The sequence below is a fragment of the Vulpes vulpes genome, chromosome 13, assembly GCF_048418805.1.
Source record: "Vulpes vulpes isolate BD-2025 chromosome 13, VulVul3, whole genome shotgun sequence".
In the NCBI taxonomy this organism is placed as follows: domain Eukaryota; kingdom Metazoa; phylum Chordata; class Mammalia; order Carnivora; family Canidae; genus Vulpes; species Vulpes vulpes.
In genome coordinates, this window is record NC_132792.1 from 82105104 (window position 1) to 82123269 (window position 18166).

General features: G+C 40.1%; 1 protein-coding gene across 2 annotated transcripts in view; it reads left to right on the forward strand.

The window, feature by feature from the left end:
• Window positions 1-245: 245 nt before the first annotated feature.
• Window positions 246-18166, forward strand: part of PTPN2 (protein tyrosine phosphatase non-receptor type 2) — an 86580-nt gene continuing 68659 nt past the window's right edge. Inside the window, exon 1 of one of the 2 annotated variants that reach the window (XM_026005997.2) lies at window positions 246-535. In XM_026005997.2, the coding sequence (XP_025861782.1) occupies window positions 467-535 (69 nt within the window). In that variant the 5' untranslated portion in view covers window positions 246-466. The remainder of the gene's footprint in view (window positions 536-18166) is intronic. The other variant, XM_026005996.2, reaches the window with a different exon arrangement.

Genomic DNA, 18166 nt, shown 5'->3' on the forward strand with positions numbered 1-18166 from the left:
GAAAACACTGCATTAAAAAATCAAGACTAGAGCGAAAACCAGAAATGGGACAGCAAGAGGTCAGGAGGTCCGCTCCAGGGAGCTCCGTTCCTGGAACCCGCGCACACAGCTCCCGCCTCCGACGCTGCTCCACGCCGCTCGAGCGCAGCCAGCCACCGAGTCCCCGGCGCCCTCGCCCCGCAGCCTCGGGAGGCCCCTGGCCCCGCCCCACTCCACCTGGGTGCCCTCGGGACCACGCCTCCTCCGAGCGCCCCGCCCCGCCGCCGTGCGACTTCGGGCGGCGCGAGTCGGCGCGCTGACGTTCGACGCTTCAGGTACTTTCCCCGCGGCCGGCCGGGCCGGCGTGGGGGCGGGGCAGGGCACAGAGCGCGCATGCGCCGCAGCGCCAGCGCTCTCCCCGGATCGTGCGGGGCCTGAGCCTCTCCGCCGGCGCAGGCTCCGCTAGCGCCAGCTCGCTCCCGCCGCCATGTCTGCCACCGTCGAGCGGGAGTTTGAGGAGTTGGATGCTCAGAATCGTTGGCAGCAGCTGTACTTGGTGAGTCGCGGGCTCGTGCAGCAGCCACAGTCCTCACCGAGGACCCGGGCTCGTGCCCGCCGGCTCCCTCCCGCCTCCCCCGCCTCCCGCTCGGGGCGGAAGTGGTGGCGCGCGGGCCGCGTCAGGGGCGCGCCTGCGCCGAGCGAGTCTCTGGTCCCTTCTGAAAAAAAAAGACCTCAGGCGGGCGGGGGTGTGTGTGTGTGTGTGTGTGCGGTGGGGGTACTTCTCGTGAGCGCAAGCGCGGAGCTAGTTCTGGAAGGCGGCTCCACAGCGGCGCCTGGTGGCGGGCGGGGGCGTGCTCCGCCGCCCGGGAGGGTCGGGGGAGGCTGGGGGTGCGCGGGAGACCCGGGGCGGGGGGCGTCCGCGAGGCTGGTTTATACTCTCCCCTTCGCGCGCCCTGGTGCCTGCGTCTGCCCGCCGATACCTCGTTCCCTGGCCGGGTGTCCTGTGGCCGAGCGGGGCCGGCGCGGCGTCCGCGCCCGAAGGCTCGACCGGCTCTGGCCTTGCTGCCGTGGGTGGGCCCGGGGCCCCCGAACCGTGCGGACCGCCGCGCTCCCTGCGAACCCGCAGCCTTGGTGTTCGCTGGGAGCCCGGCGTCTCAGCGCCTGGGTCGTCCCCACAGCTTCCAGGAACGAGAGTATCTGGCTTTGGTTGTGTTCGTTAGAAGAATAAGGATGTTCCCTTTTAAACGTCTTTACTAAAAAAAAAAAAAAAAAAAACGTCTTTACTGGGAAATACTTACCATACAGCAGGACTCACAGGTTTTATGTATGGAGTTAAGCGAGTTTTCTGGACACACAGTCCTGTGTGAGTACCAGCCAGGTCACGGTAAGGAACCTGTGCGTTCCCCCCGAAGGTGCGCTGCTGCACCTTCTTCCATCCCTTAGACCATCGCTGCTCTCATTTCTTGCCGCCATACGATCATCTTGCCTATTATTGGAATCGTGTGAATGGAATCATGTAGTTGAATTCTTAGGAGACTAGTTTGTTCACATCAGGGAACCTTTTAATTCAAATAGAAATTTATATCTTTGAAAATGATTTAGTTGCCTGTTCTGTACTGCTTAATTATTAGCATATTATTCCCAAGATTAAATTGAGTGGTTGTTCAGTTACAAGTTGTTTCTGCTGTTCGGTTCACTCTTTATACAGGAAAGGGGAAAAAAAAAAAGGTTTTCCTATAAATCTGGATGATCTTAGGTTTCTCCCCACTTAAATTCATTTAAAGGACAGTAGGAATTGTTTGTCTTTATGTTCAGAATGTATCAGTTTCTTCTTGAAGACATTAGCAGGAAGTATAATAAATACCCTGACTCACATGACTACAGAGTATGTTAAAATAAGAGTACTAACCTTTAAGAATGCTGGTAAAGGCCTTACCAAATATAGAAAATTTTAAATGCAAATTCTAGTAGGAATCTTTATGTGAGAGCCTGCCAGCTGTGTCTTCTCCAGTTACAATTGTTTAAATAGAAGCTACTGTCTCCAAGTTGCTGGTGGTATATCAAAGTACAGATTTGAGAAGAGAAAGGTGAATGCTATGATTTAATTGAGCTTAACATTTTGGTTGGGGGGGGGGTGGCAGTAGCATTAATATCTTTGAAAAAAATTTTTTTAAGGTTTTATTTGAATGAGAGGGGGAGAGAGCCCGAGCAGGGGGCAGAAGCATAGGGAGAAGCAGGCTTCCCGTTGAACAGGGAGCCAGATGTGAGGCTTGATTCCAGGACCCTGAGATCATGACCTGAGCCAAAGACAGATGCTTAACAAACTGAGCCACTCAGGTGCCTCAGTATCTTTGGAAACTTAATGGAAACTGTAATCCCTTTGACCAGAAAAGTATACTTACTTGCATCATCTGAAAATTTCACATTCAATTTCAAGGAATTCAGGAAAACCTTCCATGGACTTGTGCCAAGGAATCCTTTAGTGGGTTGGTCAATGTGCATACTTTTTTTTTTTTTTCCTAATGGAAGAAGAAGAGTATTAGTTTGGTCTTTAGAAATCATGCAATACATACTGGTGTTATAGTAAAAGTAGGTCACAAAACAAGAAAGTAATGGAAAGCAAGTCGAGGAAAAGGGTTTTCCTTTGACTCTAGAATATCCATTCAGCCATACTATAAATTTGTATTGAGCACTAGTGGTATGCCAGTCCCTTCTCTGGACCTTTGAGATTTGGCATCTCGAAAATACAGTGAAGTTTATTCTCTTGAGCTCACAATTCTAGGACTTCTTTTGATGATTTCTTCACAGTTCCCTATTTTCATTCATTGACTCCCAAGGTGCCTATTATGTATCACATTAGACTGAGTTCCAGCTCTCAAGGATCCAGCCTGGTGGGGAGTAGTAAATGGGTAAGAAGATGAAAACATAAAAGTGAGAAAGGCAAAACTGGTATTAAGCACAGAATGTTGTCTAATCACCCAAAAGGGTGCACCTGGGAGTTCTGGTGATGCTTCCTGCAGGAGGGATAGCCTTCCCTAAGCCTTGAAGGACAGGTTGGCCAGGTGAAGAGAATAAGGGAGGGTGGAAAGAATTAGTGTTCCAGAGAAGGGAGGAATGTGTGCAGAGGCACAGAGCATAGAATGCCAAGAGGACTACCAATAAATTAGCCTCGTGAGGATAATGGAATGAAATTGAGATGCTGGAGGGTTAAGGCTGGAGAGTAAGACAGAGTCTATTAGGTACCTATAGATCAGACTGGCATGTGGGCTAATTGATAGGATTCATTGAGAAATTTTAAGCCTGGAAGTACTTGATGGTATGATCATGATCATGATCATGGTATGATCATACCATATTTACTTTTTAGTAAGATCACTCTACTAGTATAATTGATGGGGCTAACCATAGGAAGGTAGTGCAGGGAAGTGGTCTGTTGGAATAAACCTGACGAGGCAGTGGCAGAAGAAAGGAAGGGGAAATACAGATTTGAAGTGGTAGGGGATAGATGTGTTTGGCTTGGAAACTATTCAGTTCACTTGAGATACCTATAAGATACCAATATGGAAATAGGTCCAGAGGAGGCCTGAGCTGTAAATAGGGTTTGGGAAATCATGAGCACATAGGTGGTGTTTGGGGTCCTAGATGCTGATGAACTCATCCAGGGAAAATATGGAAGGTTTGGAAATGCTGAAGCCCAATGACAGAAATCTTGACCACCATCTACAATTAAAGGCATAGGTAAAGAAAGGAGCTTGCAAAAAAGACTGGAGGAAAATAACCACAGAAGTAGGGAGAAAATCGATTGTAGGTGTGAACAGAGTTGATGGTCAGGAGTGCCACATGCAGCAAATGGGACAAATAAAGTCAAAACTGAAAGGGCCCATTGACTTAAGGAGCAGATGGTCAGATACCTTTATTTTTTATTTATTTTTTTAGAGAGAGGGAGGAAGGGAGGGGAGGGCAGAAGGAGAGGGGGAGAGAGCGAATCTTAAGCAGGCTTGGTGCCTGGTGTGAACCTGACATGGGTCTCAATCTCACAACCCTGATGAGATCATGACCTGAGCCTAAATCAAAAGTCGATGCTTAACCAACTGAGCCACCCAGGTCCCTTCAGATACCTTTAAGAAGAACAATTTCAGTGGAGTACAGAAGACAAGCTGGGCATTGAGAAGAGAACATGGGAAGAAGTACAACCAAGTAAATGTAGACCATTCTTTTAAGAAGCCCATATTGACCAATGGAGTGGGGCAGGTAGCTAAAATGAAGCAGTTATGTCCCTTCTTACTGAAAACCTTCAGTGGTTTCCCATTGCTCATAATGTAGACCTCAGATTCTTCTGTGGCTCACAGACGACATGGCCTGCCTCTCCGTATGACTTTCTTCCTTCTTTCCACTGGATTCTGTTCCTTGATACGTGTCTATTCTGTCCTGAAGGCCTTCGTAATTGTAGCTGTCTTTGCATTAGCACTACTTCTCCTCCTTTCCCCTCCATTTTTGCTTAACTACCTCCTACTCATCCCTGAAGTCTCACTTCCTTGGTGGGGTCCTTCCCGATCCTCTCATGCAGGATATGATCCTCTGTTACATACTCTATAGTGTTCTAGGACTTCCTCTTTCATAGCAGTGTGTTGGATGTCATATGCAGCAGATTATTTAAGGAACACAAATTTGCATTAAGCAAACAACTATTACTTGAGTAAGGAAAAAGTGCTTAAGTGGGCTCTGCTTTGTCACAATACTGAGTGCTATTTGTGTTCATTTTTTTGGCAATGTTAATTGGATTAGGAAAAAGGCTTTGATCTTGGGCAAAAACTATATAAAACTAAAGTTGAACTTAGTAGTGTGAGAACTTTGACTTTAAACCTTACTGAAAGTCTTGCAGGAAGAGAAAAATGAATTGATTATTTTCAGTCTGGGAGTGGCCCCTTACTCCTTTTTACCCAGTTTTGAACAGTTGCTTTTATAACATAGTTTTTTTTTTTTTTTTTTTTAAGATTTTTAAAAATTTATTTGCTAGAGCCAGAGTACAAGCAGGAATATCAGCAGAGGGAGGAGAAGCAGGCTCCCTGCTGAGTAGGGACCCTATATGGGGCTCAGTTCCAGGACCCTGGGATCATGACCTGAGCGGAAGGCAGACGCTTAACTGACTGAGGCACCCAGGTGCCCCTATGACATAACTTGTGGTAATAGGTTTCTTGGGAATGGATTATGGGGTCAGAGCAGAACAGACTATGAATTTATTTTCTGCACTATCTCATCAGAGCTTCATGCAGGCAGTACCAAGGTCTTACATAGCATCAGGCACTTAAATGCATGATAAATATTTGTGGAGTAATGACTTCTTCCCAGGGAAGGGTAACTTGATATGTTTACATGAAGTAAGGGGTGGGTGGGTGGGGGAGGTGACAGAGGATAAGCCTAAAGAGAGAGATTGGAAGTTGAAGACATAGAAGGGATTACTGTTGGAATCAAAAACCCTTGGAAAGTAGGTGCTGATGGGAGCAAGAGCACACAGATGGAAGAACTGTCTTGAAAGGGCACAACTGGCAGAGGTGAGATTGCTGGAAAAGCCTAATTTGGTTTGACGGACAAACTAATGACATTTTTTTTTTAAGATTTTATTTATTTATTCATGAGAGATGCAGAGAGAGAAGCAGAGACACAGGCAGAGGGAGAAGCAGTCTCCCTGCAGGGAGCCCAATGTGGAACTCGATCCCAGGACCCGGGATCACGCCCTGAGCTGAAGGCATATGCTCAATCACTGAGCCACCCAGGCGTCCCCAACTAATGACATTAAGGTAGTCTGAGGTTAACTGGCTTTTTGAGAAATGTTCATGATTGCTTTTTTGTCTTTAGTCACTGCTGATTGCTGTCTGAATCAGGCTGGGGTATGAGAAGGGCAAAAAAAGAATGGAGCTTTTATGAGATTTCAGGGAAGGGAATAAAACTATAGGGAAATGGAAAAAAAACAAACAAACAACAAAGACAGGATGGAATAATGTTTCTAGTAAATGGTGGCTCAGAAAGAATTTAGTTGACTAATCAGAGTTTAGGAACCATGAAACTCTTAACTGGCTGTTTTTCTTCATTAGAAATTTGCAGTTCAAGTATTGTCAGAGTAAGAGCCATTTGTGAGTCAGCTAAGTTTTAGAAGTAGGGTATCAAGGGAAGTCTGTTTTTGTAGTATTTATAACGGGTAGCCAAACGATAGATCAAAGCTTTCTTATTCTAAAACAATTCCTTTGCAGTGTGTACTGCACATTGTCCTACAAATGTTTAACCCTAGGGCTTGGAGTTTTACATGGTTGCATGTGTTCTTGCTATACAGAGTCCTTAAGTTTCCTTAAAAATAGCCTGCTTTCTCACACTTTTGGAGTCTTTGCACATGTTGGATGTATTCTGTGCCTACCTTTTCTACCTAGAAAACCTCTTCAAGACTAGTCTCTGGTCTCTTTAGGTAAAGTTATATGTTCCTTCTCTGACTCCTTATTAGAGAACGAATCACATTGTTTTATAACTGTCTACGTCTGTGTCTAGCTCTTTCAGGGGTACTTTGTTTTTCTTTGTTTCCCCATCATTTGCCTGTAGTTCTGAGACATGTTAGGTGCCCAGTATTCACTAAAGAAAAAGAATGCTGTTCCCCTTTTAAAATGTCAGCACCTTGGGGTGCCTGGCTGGCTCAGTTTGTGGAGCATGTGACTCTTGATCTTAGGGTTGTGAGTTTGAGCCCTATGTTAGATGTAAAGATTACTTACAAATCTTAAAAATAAATAAAATGTCAGCATATTGGTTTATCCCAGCCCCTTCATTCACAGCTGAGGAGATGCCCCTCCAACATGAGATTGGGACTTAGGTAAGGTTACCACCGTGTCTAACAGTGACATGGGTGGGACCTAAATTTAGTCCTTATAATTCTCATTTCTGTGCTATCCCACTTTGCCACCTGACTGCTTACACTGCTTTCTCCTTAAGAACCTGAGAATAATGATGCTGAGGGAATCACTTAAATTTTTCATAGCAAGGAGAGAATGGAATGTGTTAAAATAGGTGGGGTCATTTTGGGATTGGAGGCCTTCAAGACAGTATATGAGATCCATGGATTAAACTGGAAAGTGATTTCCAAGTCCCCTGAAACTGTATGTTGAATCATGTATATGTGTGAGTGTATTTGGGTATTTTTGTCTGTAGAGATTCCATAATTTTTGTCACATTCTCATGTAGATCTCTGTGACTCTTCATTAGATAAGGACCCCAGGGGATGCCTGGGTGGCTCAGTGATTGAGCATCTGCCTTCCGCTCAGGGCATGATCCCAGGGTCCTGGGATGGAGTCCTGCATTGGGCTCCTTGTGCGGAGCCTGCTTCTCCCTCTGCCTATGTCCCTGCCTCTTTCTGTGTGTCTCTTATGAATAAATAAATAAAATCTTTAAAAAAAATAGGTAAGGACCCTATTTTTAAAGGACCCAGCTTTAAGGGAAAGCAGCCTTGGGAATGGTGCCCCAATAGATAATATATAACTAGGGATTATAACTATGTTTTGCCTTTGATATACGTTCTGTAGTTACTGGTACTGCCTATAGTTGTGGAAATCCAGTCAGTGTTTGTCCTCTAGCCTTTCTAGCTTGCCTTTTTCAATTTCGTGATAATTTTTTTTTTTTTTTTTTTAATGGGCAGAGGAGCAGGAGAATCTTTTTTTTTTGAGCAGGAGAATCTTAAGCAGGCTTCACACCCAGCACAGAGCCTGCCTGATATGGGGCTCCATTTCACAATCCTGAGATCATGACCTGATGAAGAGTCAGATGCTTAACCAACTCAGCTACTCAGGCTCCCCTCAATTTCTTGATTTTAACTAGAATCTCCAAGAACTCTTTTTGGCTTCTCCCAGATTGCTACGACGCACATAATTCCCTTTTGCCAGTTAGAGATATGTTATGGCTCTTCCAGTCTCCTGTTTGCCTCTTGTTCTGTCTCCCTGCTTGATCTCCTCTCTTATCCTTCACAGTCTCTTTCCAGAGACTAAATCAGAGATGACATATCAGCTCTAGGAAAGCAAGATTAAAAATAACACAGGTGTGCTTTTCACATTCTCAAATGAGCATACATAGGATTTGTCTTCCTTGGAAATTCTTTTTTTTTTTTCCCTTGGAAATTCTTATCCAGATTCTCTGTGTTCTCTCTTCTCATCATGGTGCATGTGGTAGTTTCACTTAGTGCTCGTTAAAGTAGCTGTTTCTTGGTAGTAAGCTTTTGGGGCTTGTTTGTTTATTTATTTAGAAGAGAGAGCGAGCATGAGCAGGGAGGAGCAGAGGGAGAGAGAGAAGCAGACTCTGCTGAGTACAGAGCCGGACGTGGGGCTTGATTCCATGACCCTGAGATCATAACTTGAACCGAAATCAAGAGCTGAACACTCAGGCAACTGAGCCACCCTTGCAACCCTGTTGGGGCTTCTTTAAACTAACTGGCAGATTAGAACTTTTATAATACTCTCTATTATTTTGGGTAGCATGCTTTAGCTATGTACTAAATCAGTCTAGCATGTAAAATTTAAAACATAGCAGTTGATAATTGAGGAAGAAATAAGGTTTAGCATGATAATTTTAAAGTATGTAAATTCTGACTCTACTGTTCTGAGTAGAATACTAAACTTAAACTTTTCTTGTTACAGTCTTAATTGGAATGATGTTCTAGCTTGCCTGGCTATTGTCTGAACTAGCTGTTAAAAATTAATGTCTTTAGTGAATGCTAATTTAATGTTCTGTTTATGGTATAGTAGTGATGGTTCAGGCAGTGGTTTTGGCTTAACAGTGAAATCCTTGCTTTTAAAGATCTTAAGCAACTTTAGACACCTTTCAAGTGAAATGTATGACCAAGAGAAATGTCCGCATACTATAAAATCCTCTAAAATTTAGCATGTCATTTCAGAGTGCTGGGGTTGATGACCTCTGGGAAAAAAGTCCTGGTCGTCAAGAAACTGATTACACATTAGACACTTCTATCTATGAATTTCTGGTGCTTTTCAGTGTGGTATTTTCATGTTTGTTTTAATGTATGCATCTTATTCCTTTTGCAACCAGTATGTTTGATTTAATATGCTCTTTGTTCTGTCAGTTTAATTTGGCTTATGTCACTGATCTTTTGTAACTTTTTTTCAAACTCCTTTCATTCCTCTAAAGAAAATCTCATACTTTGTTTTTTCACTGTATTTAGACAGTGTTATACTCTGAAAGCTATCAGTTCCTTTTTTGCAGTTTCTAGTTGACCCTTTGACAATCAGGGTTAGGGGCCCCAACCCCTGCACAGTCAGAAATCTACATATAACTTTTGACTTCCTTAAACTTAGCTGCTAATAGCCTATTGTTGATTGGAAGCCTTATCCATAACACAGTCGATTAACACATATCTTGTATGTTATGTATATTATGTACTGCATTCTTACAATAAAGTAAGCTAGAGGAATGAAAATGTTATAAAGAAAATCATAAGGAAGAGAAAATACCCATTTTGTTCAAGGATCAACTGTACTTAATGGTGCTTCCAGGAATTCTTTAGATGGGTTAGAGTTAAGGTGGTATGGCTCCCAGAGTCTGTTCCTAGTCAAGGGCTGGTATGCTCAGGTATCCTTAGAAAATTGCAGTTAGTCCATGACAGAACTGCTTCTGCATTGATTTATATTTTAATCATTGCCTGCTTCCCTTTCTACCTCCCTCTGTCTGTCCCACCCCTATGAAACAAATATTAGCATTCTGTTCTGCACCTTAGTTTTTTCGCATTAAGTACACTTCCATCAATGGTATAAGAAAGTACTTGTTTCCTTATACTTTCACCTACCCAGTTATATTCTAAAACTTTCTGATCTTTACCTGATAGGTGAAAAATGGTCTTACTGTAGTTATAATTTGCAATTTCTGTTGCAGTGAGTGAAGTTGAACAACTTCTCTTTTTTAGGAGCTATTTGTATTGCCTTTCTCTTTTTGATATGTAGGAGTTCTTTTTTTTTTTTTTAATTTTTTTTATTTATTTATGATAGTCACACAGAGAGAGAGAGAGAGGCAGAGACACAGGCAGAGGGAGAAGCAGGCTCCATGCACCAGGAGCCCGATGTGGGATTCGATCCCGGGTCCCCAGGATCGTGCCCTGGGCCAAAGGCAGGCACCAAACCGCTGCGCCACCCAGGGATCCCAGTATGTAGGAGTTCTTTACACATTAAGGAAGTTAAGCCTTTATCATGTATTGTAAATATTTTTTTAATGTCTCAATTACCTTTGGCCTTGTTGATAGTATTTTTTTCCTGTAGAAAATTTAAATTTTTATGAAATCAGATTTATCAGCCTTTTCTAGGTTTTCATACCACAGCTTAGAAAGCTCTTGTCTATTCTATGATTACAAAAAATTTTCTCCAATGTTTTCTTTTTCTTTTCTTTTTTTAAGATTTTATTTATTCATGAGAGACAGTGAGAGAAAGGCAGAGACAGGCAGAGGGAGAAGCAGGCTCCATGCAGGGAGCCTGACATGGGACTCGATCCCGGGTCTCCAGGATCCCACCCTGGGCTGAAGGTGGCGCTAAACCGCTGAGCCACCAGGGCTGCTCTCTCCAATGTTTTCTTATACTATTGTATGATTTTTTTTTAATGTTTAAATAATTGCTCAACTAGGATTTTATTCTGATAAAAGGAATGAGGTAGACATCCAGTTAATTTTTTGTGATAAAATATATGTAACAAAATGTTCCATTTTAGCCATTTTTAAGTGTATATTTTAATGTCATCGATTCCCTTTGTAATGTTGTGCAACCATCACCACTGTTTCCAAAACCCTTTTAGCACCCTGAATAGAAACTCTGTACCCATTAAGCAATACTTCCCTATTTTTCCCTCCCCCTGGTAACTTCTGCTCTTCTTTCTTTTTTCTTTTTCTTTACTTTTCTCTTTCTTTTTCTTTTTTTCTCCTCTACTTTCTATCTGTGAATTTACCTAATCTAGATACCTCATACAAGTGGAATCACACAATGTTTGCCCCCTTGTATCTGGCTTATTTCACTTAGCATAATGTTGTCAGGGTTGAGCTATGTGTTGTAGCCTGTTATCAGTTTCATTTCTTTTTATGTCCAACTAATTTTTTTGTATGTACCTACCACATTTTGTTTCTCCATTCATCTGTTAACAGACACTTGTTTCTACCTTTTTACTACTATGTATAATGCTGCTGTTAACATTGTTGTGCAGATAGCCATTGGAGTCCTTGTTTTTAATTCTTTTGGATTTGGACCTGGAAGTGAAGTTGCTGGATAATACGGCAATTCTATGTTTAACTTTTTGAGTAACTGCTAAACTATTTATAGAAAACTATAGAAGTGGCTGCAACATTTTATATTCCCACTAGCTAGCGGTGTTTTGAGGCTTCTAATTTCTTCATATCCTCCCAAACACTTTTTTCATTTATAAAGTTATAGTCATGCAAAAATAAAATTATAGTCATACCAGTGGGTATGAAGTGGTTTAGATATGCATTTCTGGGGATCCCTGGGTGGCGCAGCGGTTTGGCGCCTGCCTTTGTCCCAGGGCGCGATCCTGGAGACCCGGGATCGAATCCCATGTCAGGCTCCTAGTGCATGGAGCCTTCTTCTCCCTCTGCCTATGTCTCTGCTTCTCTCTCTCTCTCTCTCTCTCTCTCTCTCTGTATGACTATCATAAATTAATAATACAAAAAATTTAAAAAAAGATACGCGTTTCTGTAATGACTAAGGATGTTGAGTATCTTTTTCATGTGTTTATTGACTACTTGTATGTTTTTGAAGAAATATCTTTTCAAGCCCTTCACCTATTTTTTTTCCTAAGACATCATTTTATAAGAGCAGTTTTAGGTTCACAGCAAAATTGAGGGGAAAATACAGAAATTTCTCATATACCGCCTGCCCCCACACATGTATAACCTTCCACATTATCAAATCCCCCACCAGAGTGGTTATGTATGTTAAAAGTTGATGAACCTACATTGATATATTGCAAAGACCCAAAGTCCATAGTTTACCTTGGGGTTCATTTCTTGTGGTGTACATTCTGAGGGTTTGGGCATATGTACAGGTGTTCCATCATTATGGCACCATATATAAAAATCCAGTTCTCTCCCTTTTCATTCCTACCTTCTGCAACCCCAGCAACCACATTGATCTTTTTATTGTCTACATAGTTTCACCTTTTCCAAAATGTTCTATAGTTGGAATCACATGGTAAGTAATTCTTTCACTTAGTAATATGTATTTAAGGTTCTTACATGTCTTTGACGCTGGAGAGTTCATTTCTTTTTAACACTGAATAATACTCCTTTGGATGTACCATAGTTTGTTTATCCATTCATCTGCCGAAGGACGTCTTGGTTTCTTCCAAGTTTTGGCAGTTGTGCATTAAGCTGCTGTAAACATCTGTGTCCAGTTTTTGTGTAGACATAAGTTTTCAACTTCTTTGGGTAAACAGGAAGGAGTGCAATTACTGGATCATATGGTAAGAATATGTTTAATTTTGTAAGAAACTGCCAAAATGTTTTCCAAAGTGACTGTACCATTTTGTATTCTCACCAACAATGAATGAGAGTTCTTGTGCTTTATATCCTTGTCGGCATTTGGTGTTATCAGTGTTCCAGATTTTGGCCATTCTAATAGATGTCTTCCTTTTTTTTATGTTGTTTATCCTTTTATTATTAAATTGTAGAAGTTTTTTGTATATTGTGGCTATTGATCCCTTGTCAAATATATGATACCCAAGTTTTCTCCCAATCCAAGTGTTTCCTTTTAACTGTATATTGTCATTGATGCACAAAAGTTTTAAATTTTAAGTCCAGTGTATTTTTTGGTCACCTGTGCTTTTGGTGTCATAATTTAAGAAACCATTACCAAATCCAGGATCATGATGATTTTCAATTCCTATGCTTTCTTCTAAGAGTTTTTTAGTTTTAGCTCTTACATTTGGTCTTTGATCCATTTTAGTTAATTTTTGTATATGGTGAAAGCTTCATTTTTTTGCATGTAGATATCTAGTTTTCCCAACGCCATTTGTTGACTTTTCTTTCCACCTTAAATGAATTTGACCTGCTTGTTGAAAGTCAAATGACCATAGATCTGAGAGTTTATTTCTGAGCTCTATATTCTATTCCATTGATCTCTGTGAACGTTTTTCTGCCAGACCACTCTGATATGATTAACTATAACTTTGCAATAAGTTTTATAATTGGGAAGTGTGAGTCTTCCAACTTTGTTACTCTTTTTCAAGATTATTTCAGCTAGAGTCCTATAAAATTCAATATAAATATTATTATTTTTAAAAAGATTTTATTTATTTATTCATGAGAGGCAGAGACACAGGCAGAGGGAGAAGCAGGCTCCATGCAGGGAGCCCAATGTGGAACTCGATCCTGAGACCCCAGGATCATGCCCAGAGCTGAAAGCAGATGCTCACTGCTGAGCCATCAGGTGTCCCCCATATAAATATTATGATGAGGTTTTTATATTTCTGCAAAAATAGTCACTGGAATTTTGATAGAGATTATACTGAATCAGTATATCACTTTAGGTAGTTTATATTTTTAGTATTTAAATCTAATTCATGAATACAGGGTATCTTTGCATTTCTTTAGGTTGTCTTTAATTTCAGCTGTGTTTTGTAGTTTTCAGTATACAAATCTTTTACCTTTTTGGTTAAGTTTATTCTGAAGCATTCTTCTTGATTCTGTTGTAAGTGGGTCCGTCCTTCCTTCCTTCCTTCCTTCCTTCCTTCCGCTTATTCATGAGAGACACAGAGAGAAAGGCAGAGACACAGGCAGAGGGAGAAGCAGGCTTCATGCAGGGAGCCCAATGTGGGACTTGATCCTGGGACTCCAGGATCATGCCTTGGGCCGAAGGCAGGCGCTAAACCGCTGAGCCACCCAGGCATCCCCTTAAGTGGGATTTTCTTAATTTCCTTCTTTGGAGTTATTGCTCATGTATAGAAATACTGATTTTTGTGTGTTAATTTTGTGTTTTGTGGCTTTGCTGAATTTATTAGCTCCAACAGTTTTTTGTGTGTAGGTTCTTTAGGATTTTCTACATACAAGATCATGTCATTTGTGAATAAAGATAGTTTAACAACTTCCTTTCCAGTTTGGATTCCTATTTATGTATTATAGCCCAGCTGCTCTGGCTGAAATTTCAGGACTCTGTTGAATAGAAGTGGTAAAAGTGTGGGATGCCGGGCTGGCTTGGTTGGTAGTGTGTGATTTTTGATCTTGGGGTTGTGAGTTTGAGCCCCATGTTGGGTATGGAGATTACTTAAAAATAAAATCTTTAAAATAAATAAAATCTTTAAAAAAAAAAGAGTGATTAAACTGGGAATCCTTGTCTTTTTCCTGACCAACTTTTTTCTAAATAACTACCAGCTTTTGTCTGTTTGCTGAGTATCTCATCCCTCTTTCCTCCCTCTTCCTGCTATTTAGAATACCATCTTTAGCTTCCAAGATCAGATGAGATCGAGTGTGTTCACAGTGGTATGGCCATAGAGTACCATCTTTATAGTTTGCAGAATTACTGTGTGTGTATTGGGTAAATGAAACATGAATAATTGCCTATATAATCTGACCTCTCTGCACCTGTTCATCCTCATTTCTTGGATTGTCCTCTCTTGTCCACCATAAGTTTTGTGCTACTTACACTTCTTTTTTTTTTTTTTTTTTTTGGTGTTCAATTTGCCAACACATAGAGTAACACCCAGTGCTCATCCCATCAAGTGCCTCCCTCAGTGCCTGTCACCCGGTCACCCCCACCCCCCCGCCCACTTCCCTTTCTACCACCCCTTGTTCGTTTCCCAGAGTTAGGAGTCTCTCATGTTCTGTCTCCCTTTCTGATATTTCCCACTCATTTTTTCTCCTTTCCCCTTTATTCCTTTTCACTATTTTTTATATTCCCCAAAGAATGAGACCATATAATGTTTGTCCTTCTCAGATTGACTTATTTCACTCAGCAAATGGTGGGTATTTGTCGTTTCTAATGGTTGAGTAATATTCCATTGTATACATAGACCACAGCTTCTTTATCCAGTCATCTTTCAATGGACACCGAGGCTCCTTCCACAGTTTGGCTATTGTGAACATTGCTGCTATAAACATCGGGATGCTTACACTTCTTGTAAGACATCAGTTATTCATTCTTCCATTTGTTCATGTTTATTTTTTCATTTGTCTTTTTAAATGTACTTTCACATCTTTGCATAAGCTGTTTTTTTGCTTAGATCTGTCATTCTTGTTTACATGGCATAGCCCTGGTCATTCATTTTTTTTTTTTTAAAGCTTTTTCTTATTGTAAGTAATCTTTATACCCAATGTGGGGCTCGAACTTGCAACCCCAAGATCAAGAGTCTCATGCTTCTCCAACTGAACCAGCTGGGCACCCCTCCTGGTTATCTTTTAGGTCTGTTAATGTACTGTGCCCCTTACTCCCCCAGGTGAAAATAAATCCACCTTCTGTGTTTATTTTAAATGTGAGTGTACTTTTCTTACAGCACTGGCTCCTTGATAGTCTTAAGGAAAATTCTGAGGCCTGATGCCAAAAACAGTTGTTAGATACAGTTGTACAAATAGCAGTGAACATTGACAAGAATAATGATAAATAATGAGAAATGCATATAATTTTTCAGGTCCTTAATCCCATGCAGTAGAAGCTTTTTTGTTCTTATTTATCATTGAAATGAGTAAAATGCAGTGATTAAAAAAATCTACATTATTACTTGGCATCAGAGAAGGGTCTTACAAGACCCCATATGTTTGAGACTTAGAGGATTTTTTTTCAGTTTTATTAATAAATGATTGACATGCATCACTGTATACATTTAAGGCATACAGCTTGATGACTTGATTTATATGTATTATAAAATTATTACCACAGTTCGTTCTGCTAACATCCATCTTCTCATATAAATACAATAAAAAGACAGGAAGGAACACTCATATGAATGTTGTGCCTCCCAACACATGATGAGAACTTTAGGATTTACTCTCAATAACCTTTCTCTGTATCACACAGTAGTGTTCAGCTATAGTCATCATGTTGTATATTACCTCCATAGTACTTATTTATCTTATAACTGGAAGTTTGTATCTTTTAACCAGCTTCTTCCAGTTCCAAGATTTAGGGGATTTTGATATTAAGCAGTGGGAGCATCTACAAAAACTTGGTTAAGACTTGATGCCCGCACTTTTCTGTGAAGATGAACAAATGTTACAGCTGAAAAATTCAGCACCTCAAGAAGATGAGACTAATTGGATCATTTAGAGCATGTGAAATAGTATAAGAAATAGGGAAAACTGGAATTCAGTTCCCAAAACAAGAGGAGGTTATAAAAACAAACAGAACAAAAGGATTCTTAAACTTATAAAAACATATTTATTTAAAAAGTTAAGACTCAGTAGCAAAACAGATGGTGCAGAAAATACCAGGTTAGTTTGAGAAAAATCTCTGAATTCAGGAAAAGATATTTAAAGTGAATATTATGAGAAAACATTTAAAACACGTAAAAGTCTCAAACCTCTGTGTTACATGGTTCTGAGAGAACAGCGGACTTTGAGATGAAGCAGTGACCAGAGAAATAATGGAAGAATGTCTCTGAGCTGAAGAACACCTTTAATTTCAAGATTAAAAGGCACCACGAAGTCCTCACCAAGACTATATTTTAAAAAACAATAAAAATTTAGGTGCATCCTGGTGAATTTTCTAAATATTCAGAATAAAAGAAAAAGCCCTTGCAAGGTAGAAAAACAAGTTATCTTAGAGAAGAACCAGTCAGACTTGCATCAGACTTAACACATTCTGACATTGAATGCCAGAAAATAATAGAAAATATTACCCAAGAGCTGAAAGAAATGAAATAAGTATAGAAAGTAGGTTTGGGCATTGAAACCAAGTAAAATATAGAGTTAATGCTAAATAATTACAATTATTGTTGTGAACCTTACTACAAATGATAGTTTTGAAATAATTGAAAATGTAAAAAAAAAATATGGATTCAAAGTTCTAGATTATTTCAAGAAAATATGGGAGATTGGTCTATAGGAAGAGGTAAGTGAAACCTATGATAATTGTACCATAGATATTTTACCAGATGGGAATTTATTAATAGATGCTTTCACACTAGTAGAAAATAAAACTTCAAACATGCTTTTACAAAATTTTAAGACTAATCCCCACTAGGATAGAAATGATACTTTTTCCCCCTTAAACTACTAGAGGGAAAGAGGAACAAAGAAAACTTGATAATAAGAAAAAACGGGGAAAAGGAAATAAAGAAGCATAACATATGGAAAGCAGCAGCTGTTACAAATCATTTTTGGATGAAAGAATAAATCAGTACTGCCATTAGAGACTCTAGAAAATAACTAGATGATGCTTTCCTAAACAGGATTTGGCCAGCCTTTAAAGCAAGAAGGGGAAAAAAGGATATTAATAGGCTAAGCATTTCATTCAAGCTTGAAAACAGTAAAATGAAACAAAGCTTTAGAAGGATTGATTGAATAAAAGGAAAGGTAAAAGTAAATGAGTTCGCATCTCCCCTTCCAAATAGACCGTTTAATTTTATCTATGTTATAGTCCTTAAGTTCTAATGTGCCATTGACAGTATCTAGAGATATAGAACACCATTCCCAAATTCTGGGAATATAAAGATGGTCAGTATGAGGGTGTGTAATACTTTGTAATTCATCCTTGTTGATTAAAGGAGAAGAAAAGTGTAGTCATGTTAAAATCAGTTAAAATAAAAATTTTTAAATATTTAAGAATAAATTTAAATGTGTTGGATTTGAGGCACATGAGCTAAGCATCTGACTCTTGATTTCCTCTCGGGTAATGATCTCAGAGTTGTGGCTTTTAAACAGCTACATGATATTCTGTTGGATGTACATTATTTTTTCAATTAGTCTTTCCCCTGTCATTGGACATTCAGGTTATTTCTAGCTTTCAACATTATTAATAACTCCATGAAAGAGGTCTTTGTAAATGAGTTACCCACATCTTGGATTATTGCCACTAAAAGAGAAATAACTAGCGAGTCAATTATTTGAAACCTTCTTTGAGCAAAAATTGTAAAATGGATGTAAAAATTTTTTTGTTATTCTTTAAAAGAAGATCCTTCCCATTTAGATTTAGCATTAATTAGATAAGAGTTGGTATTAGATTAG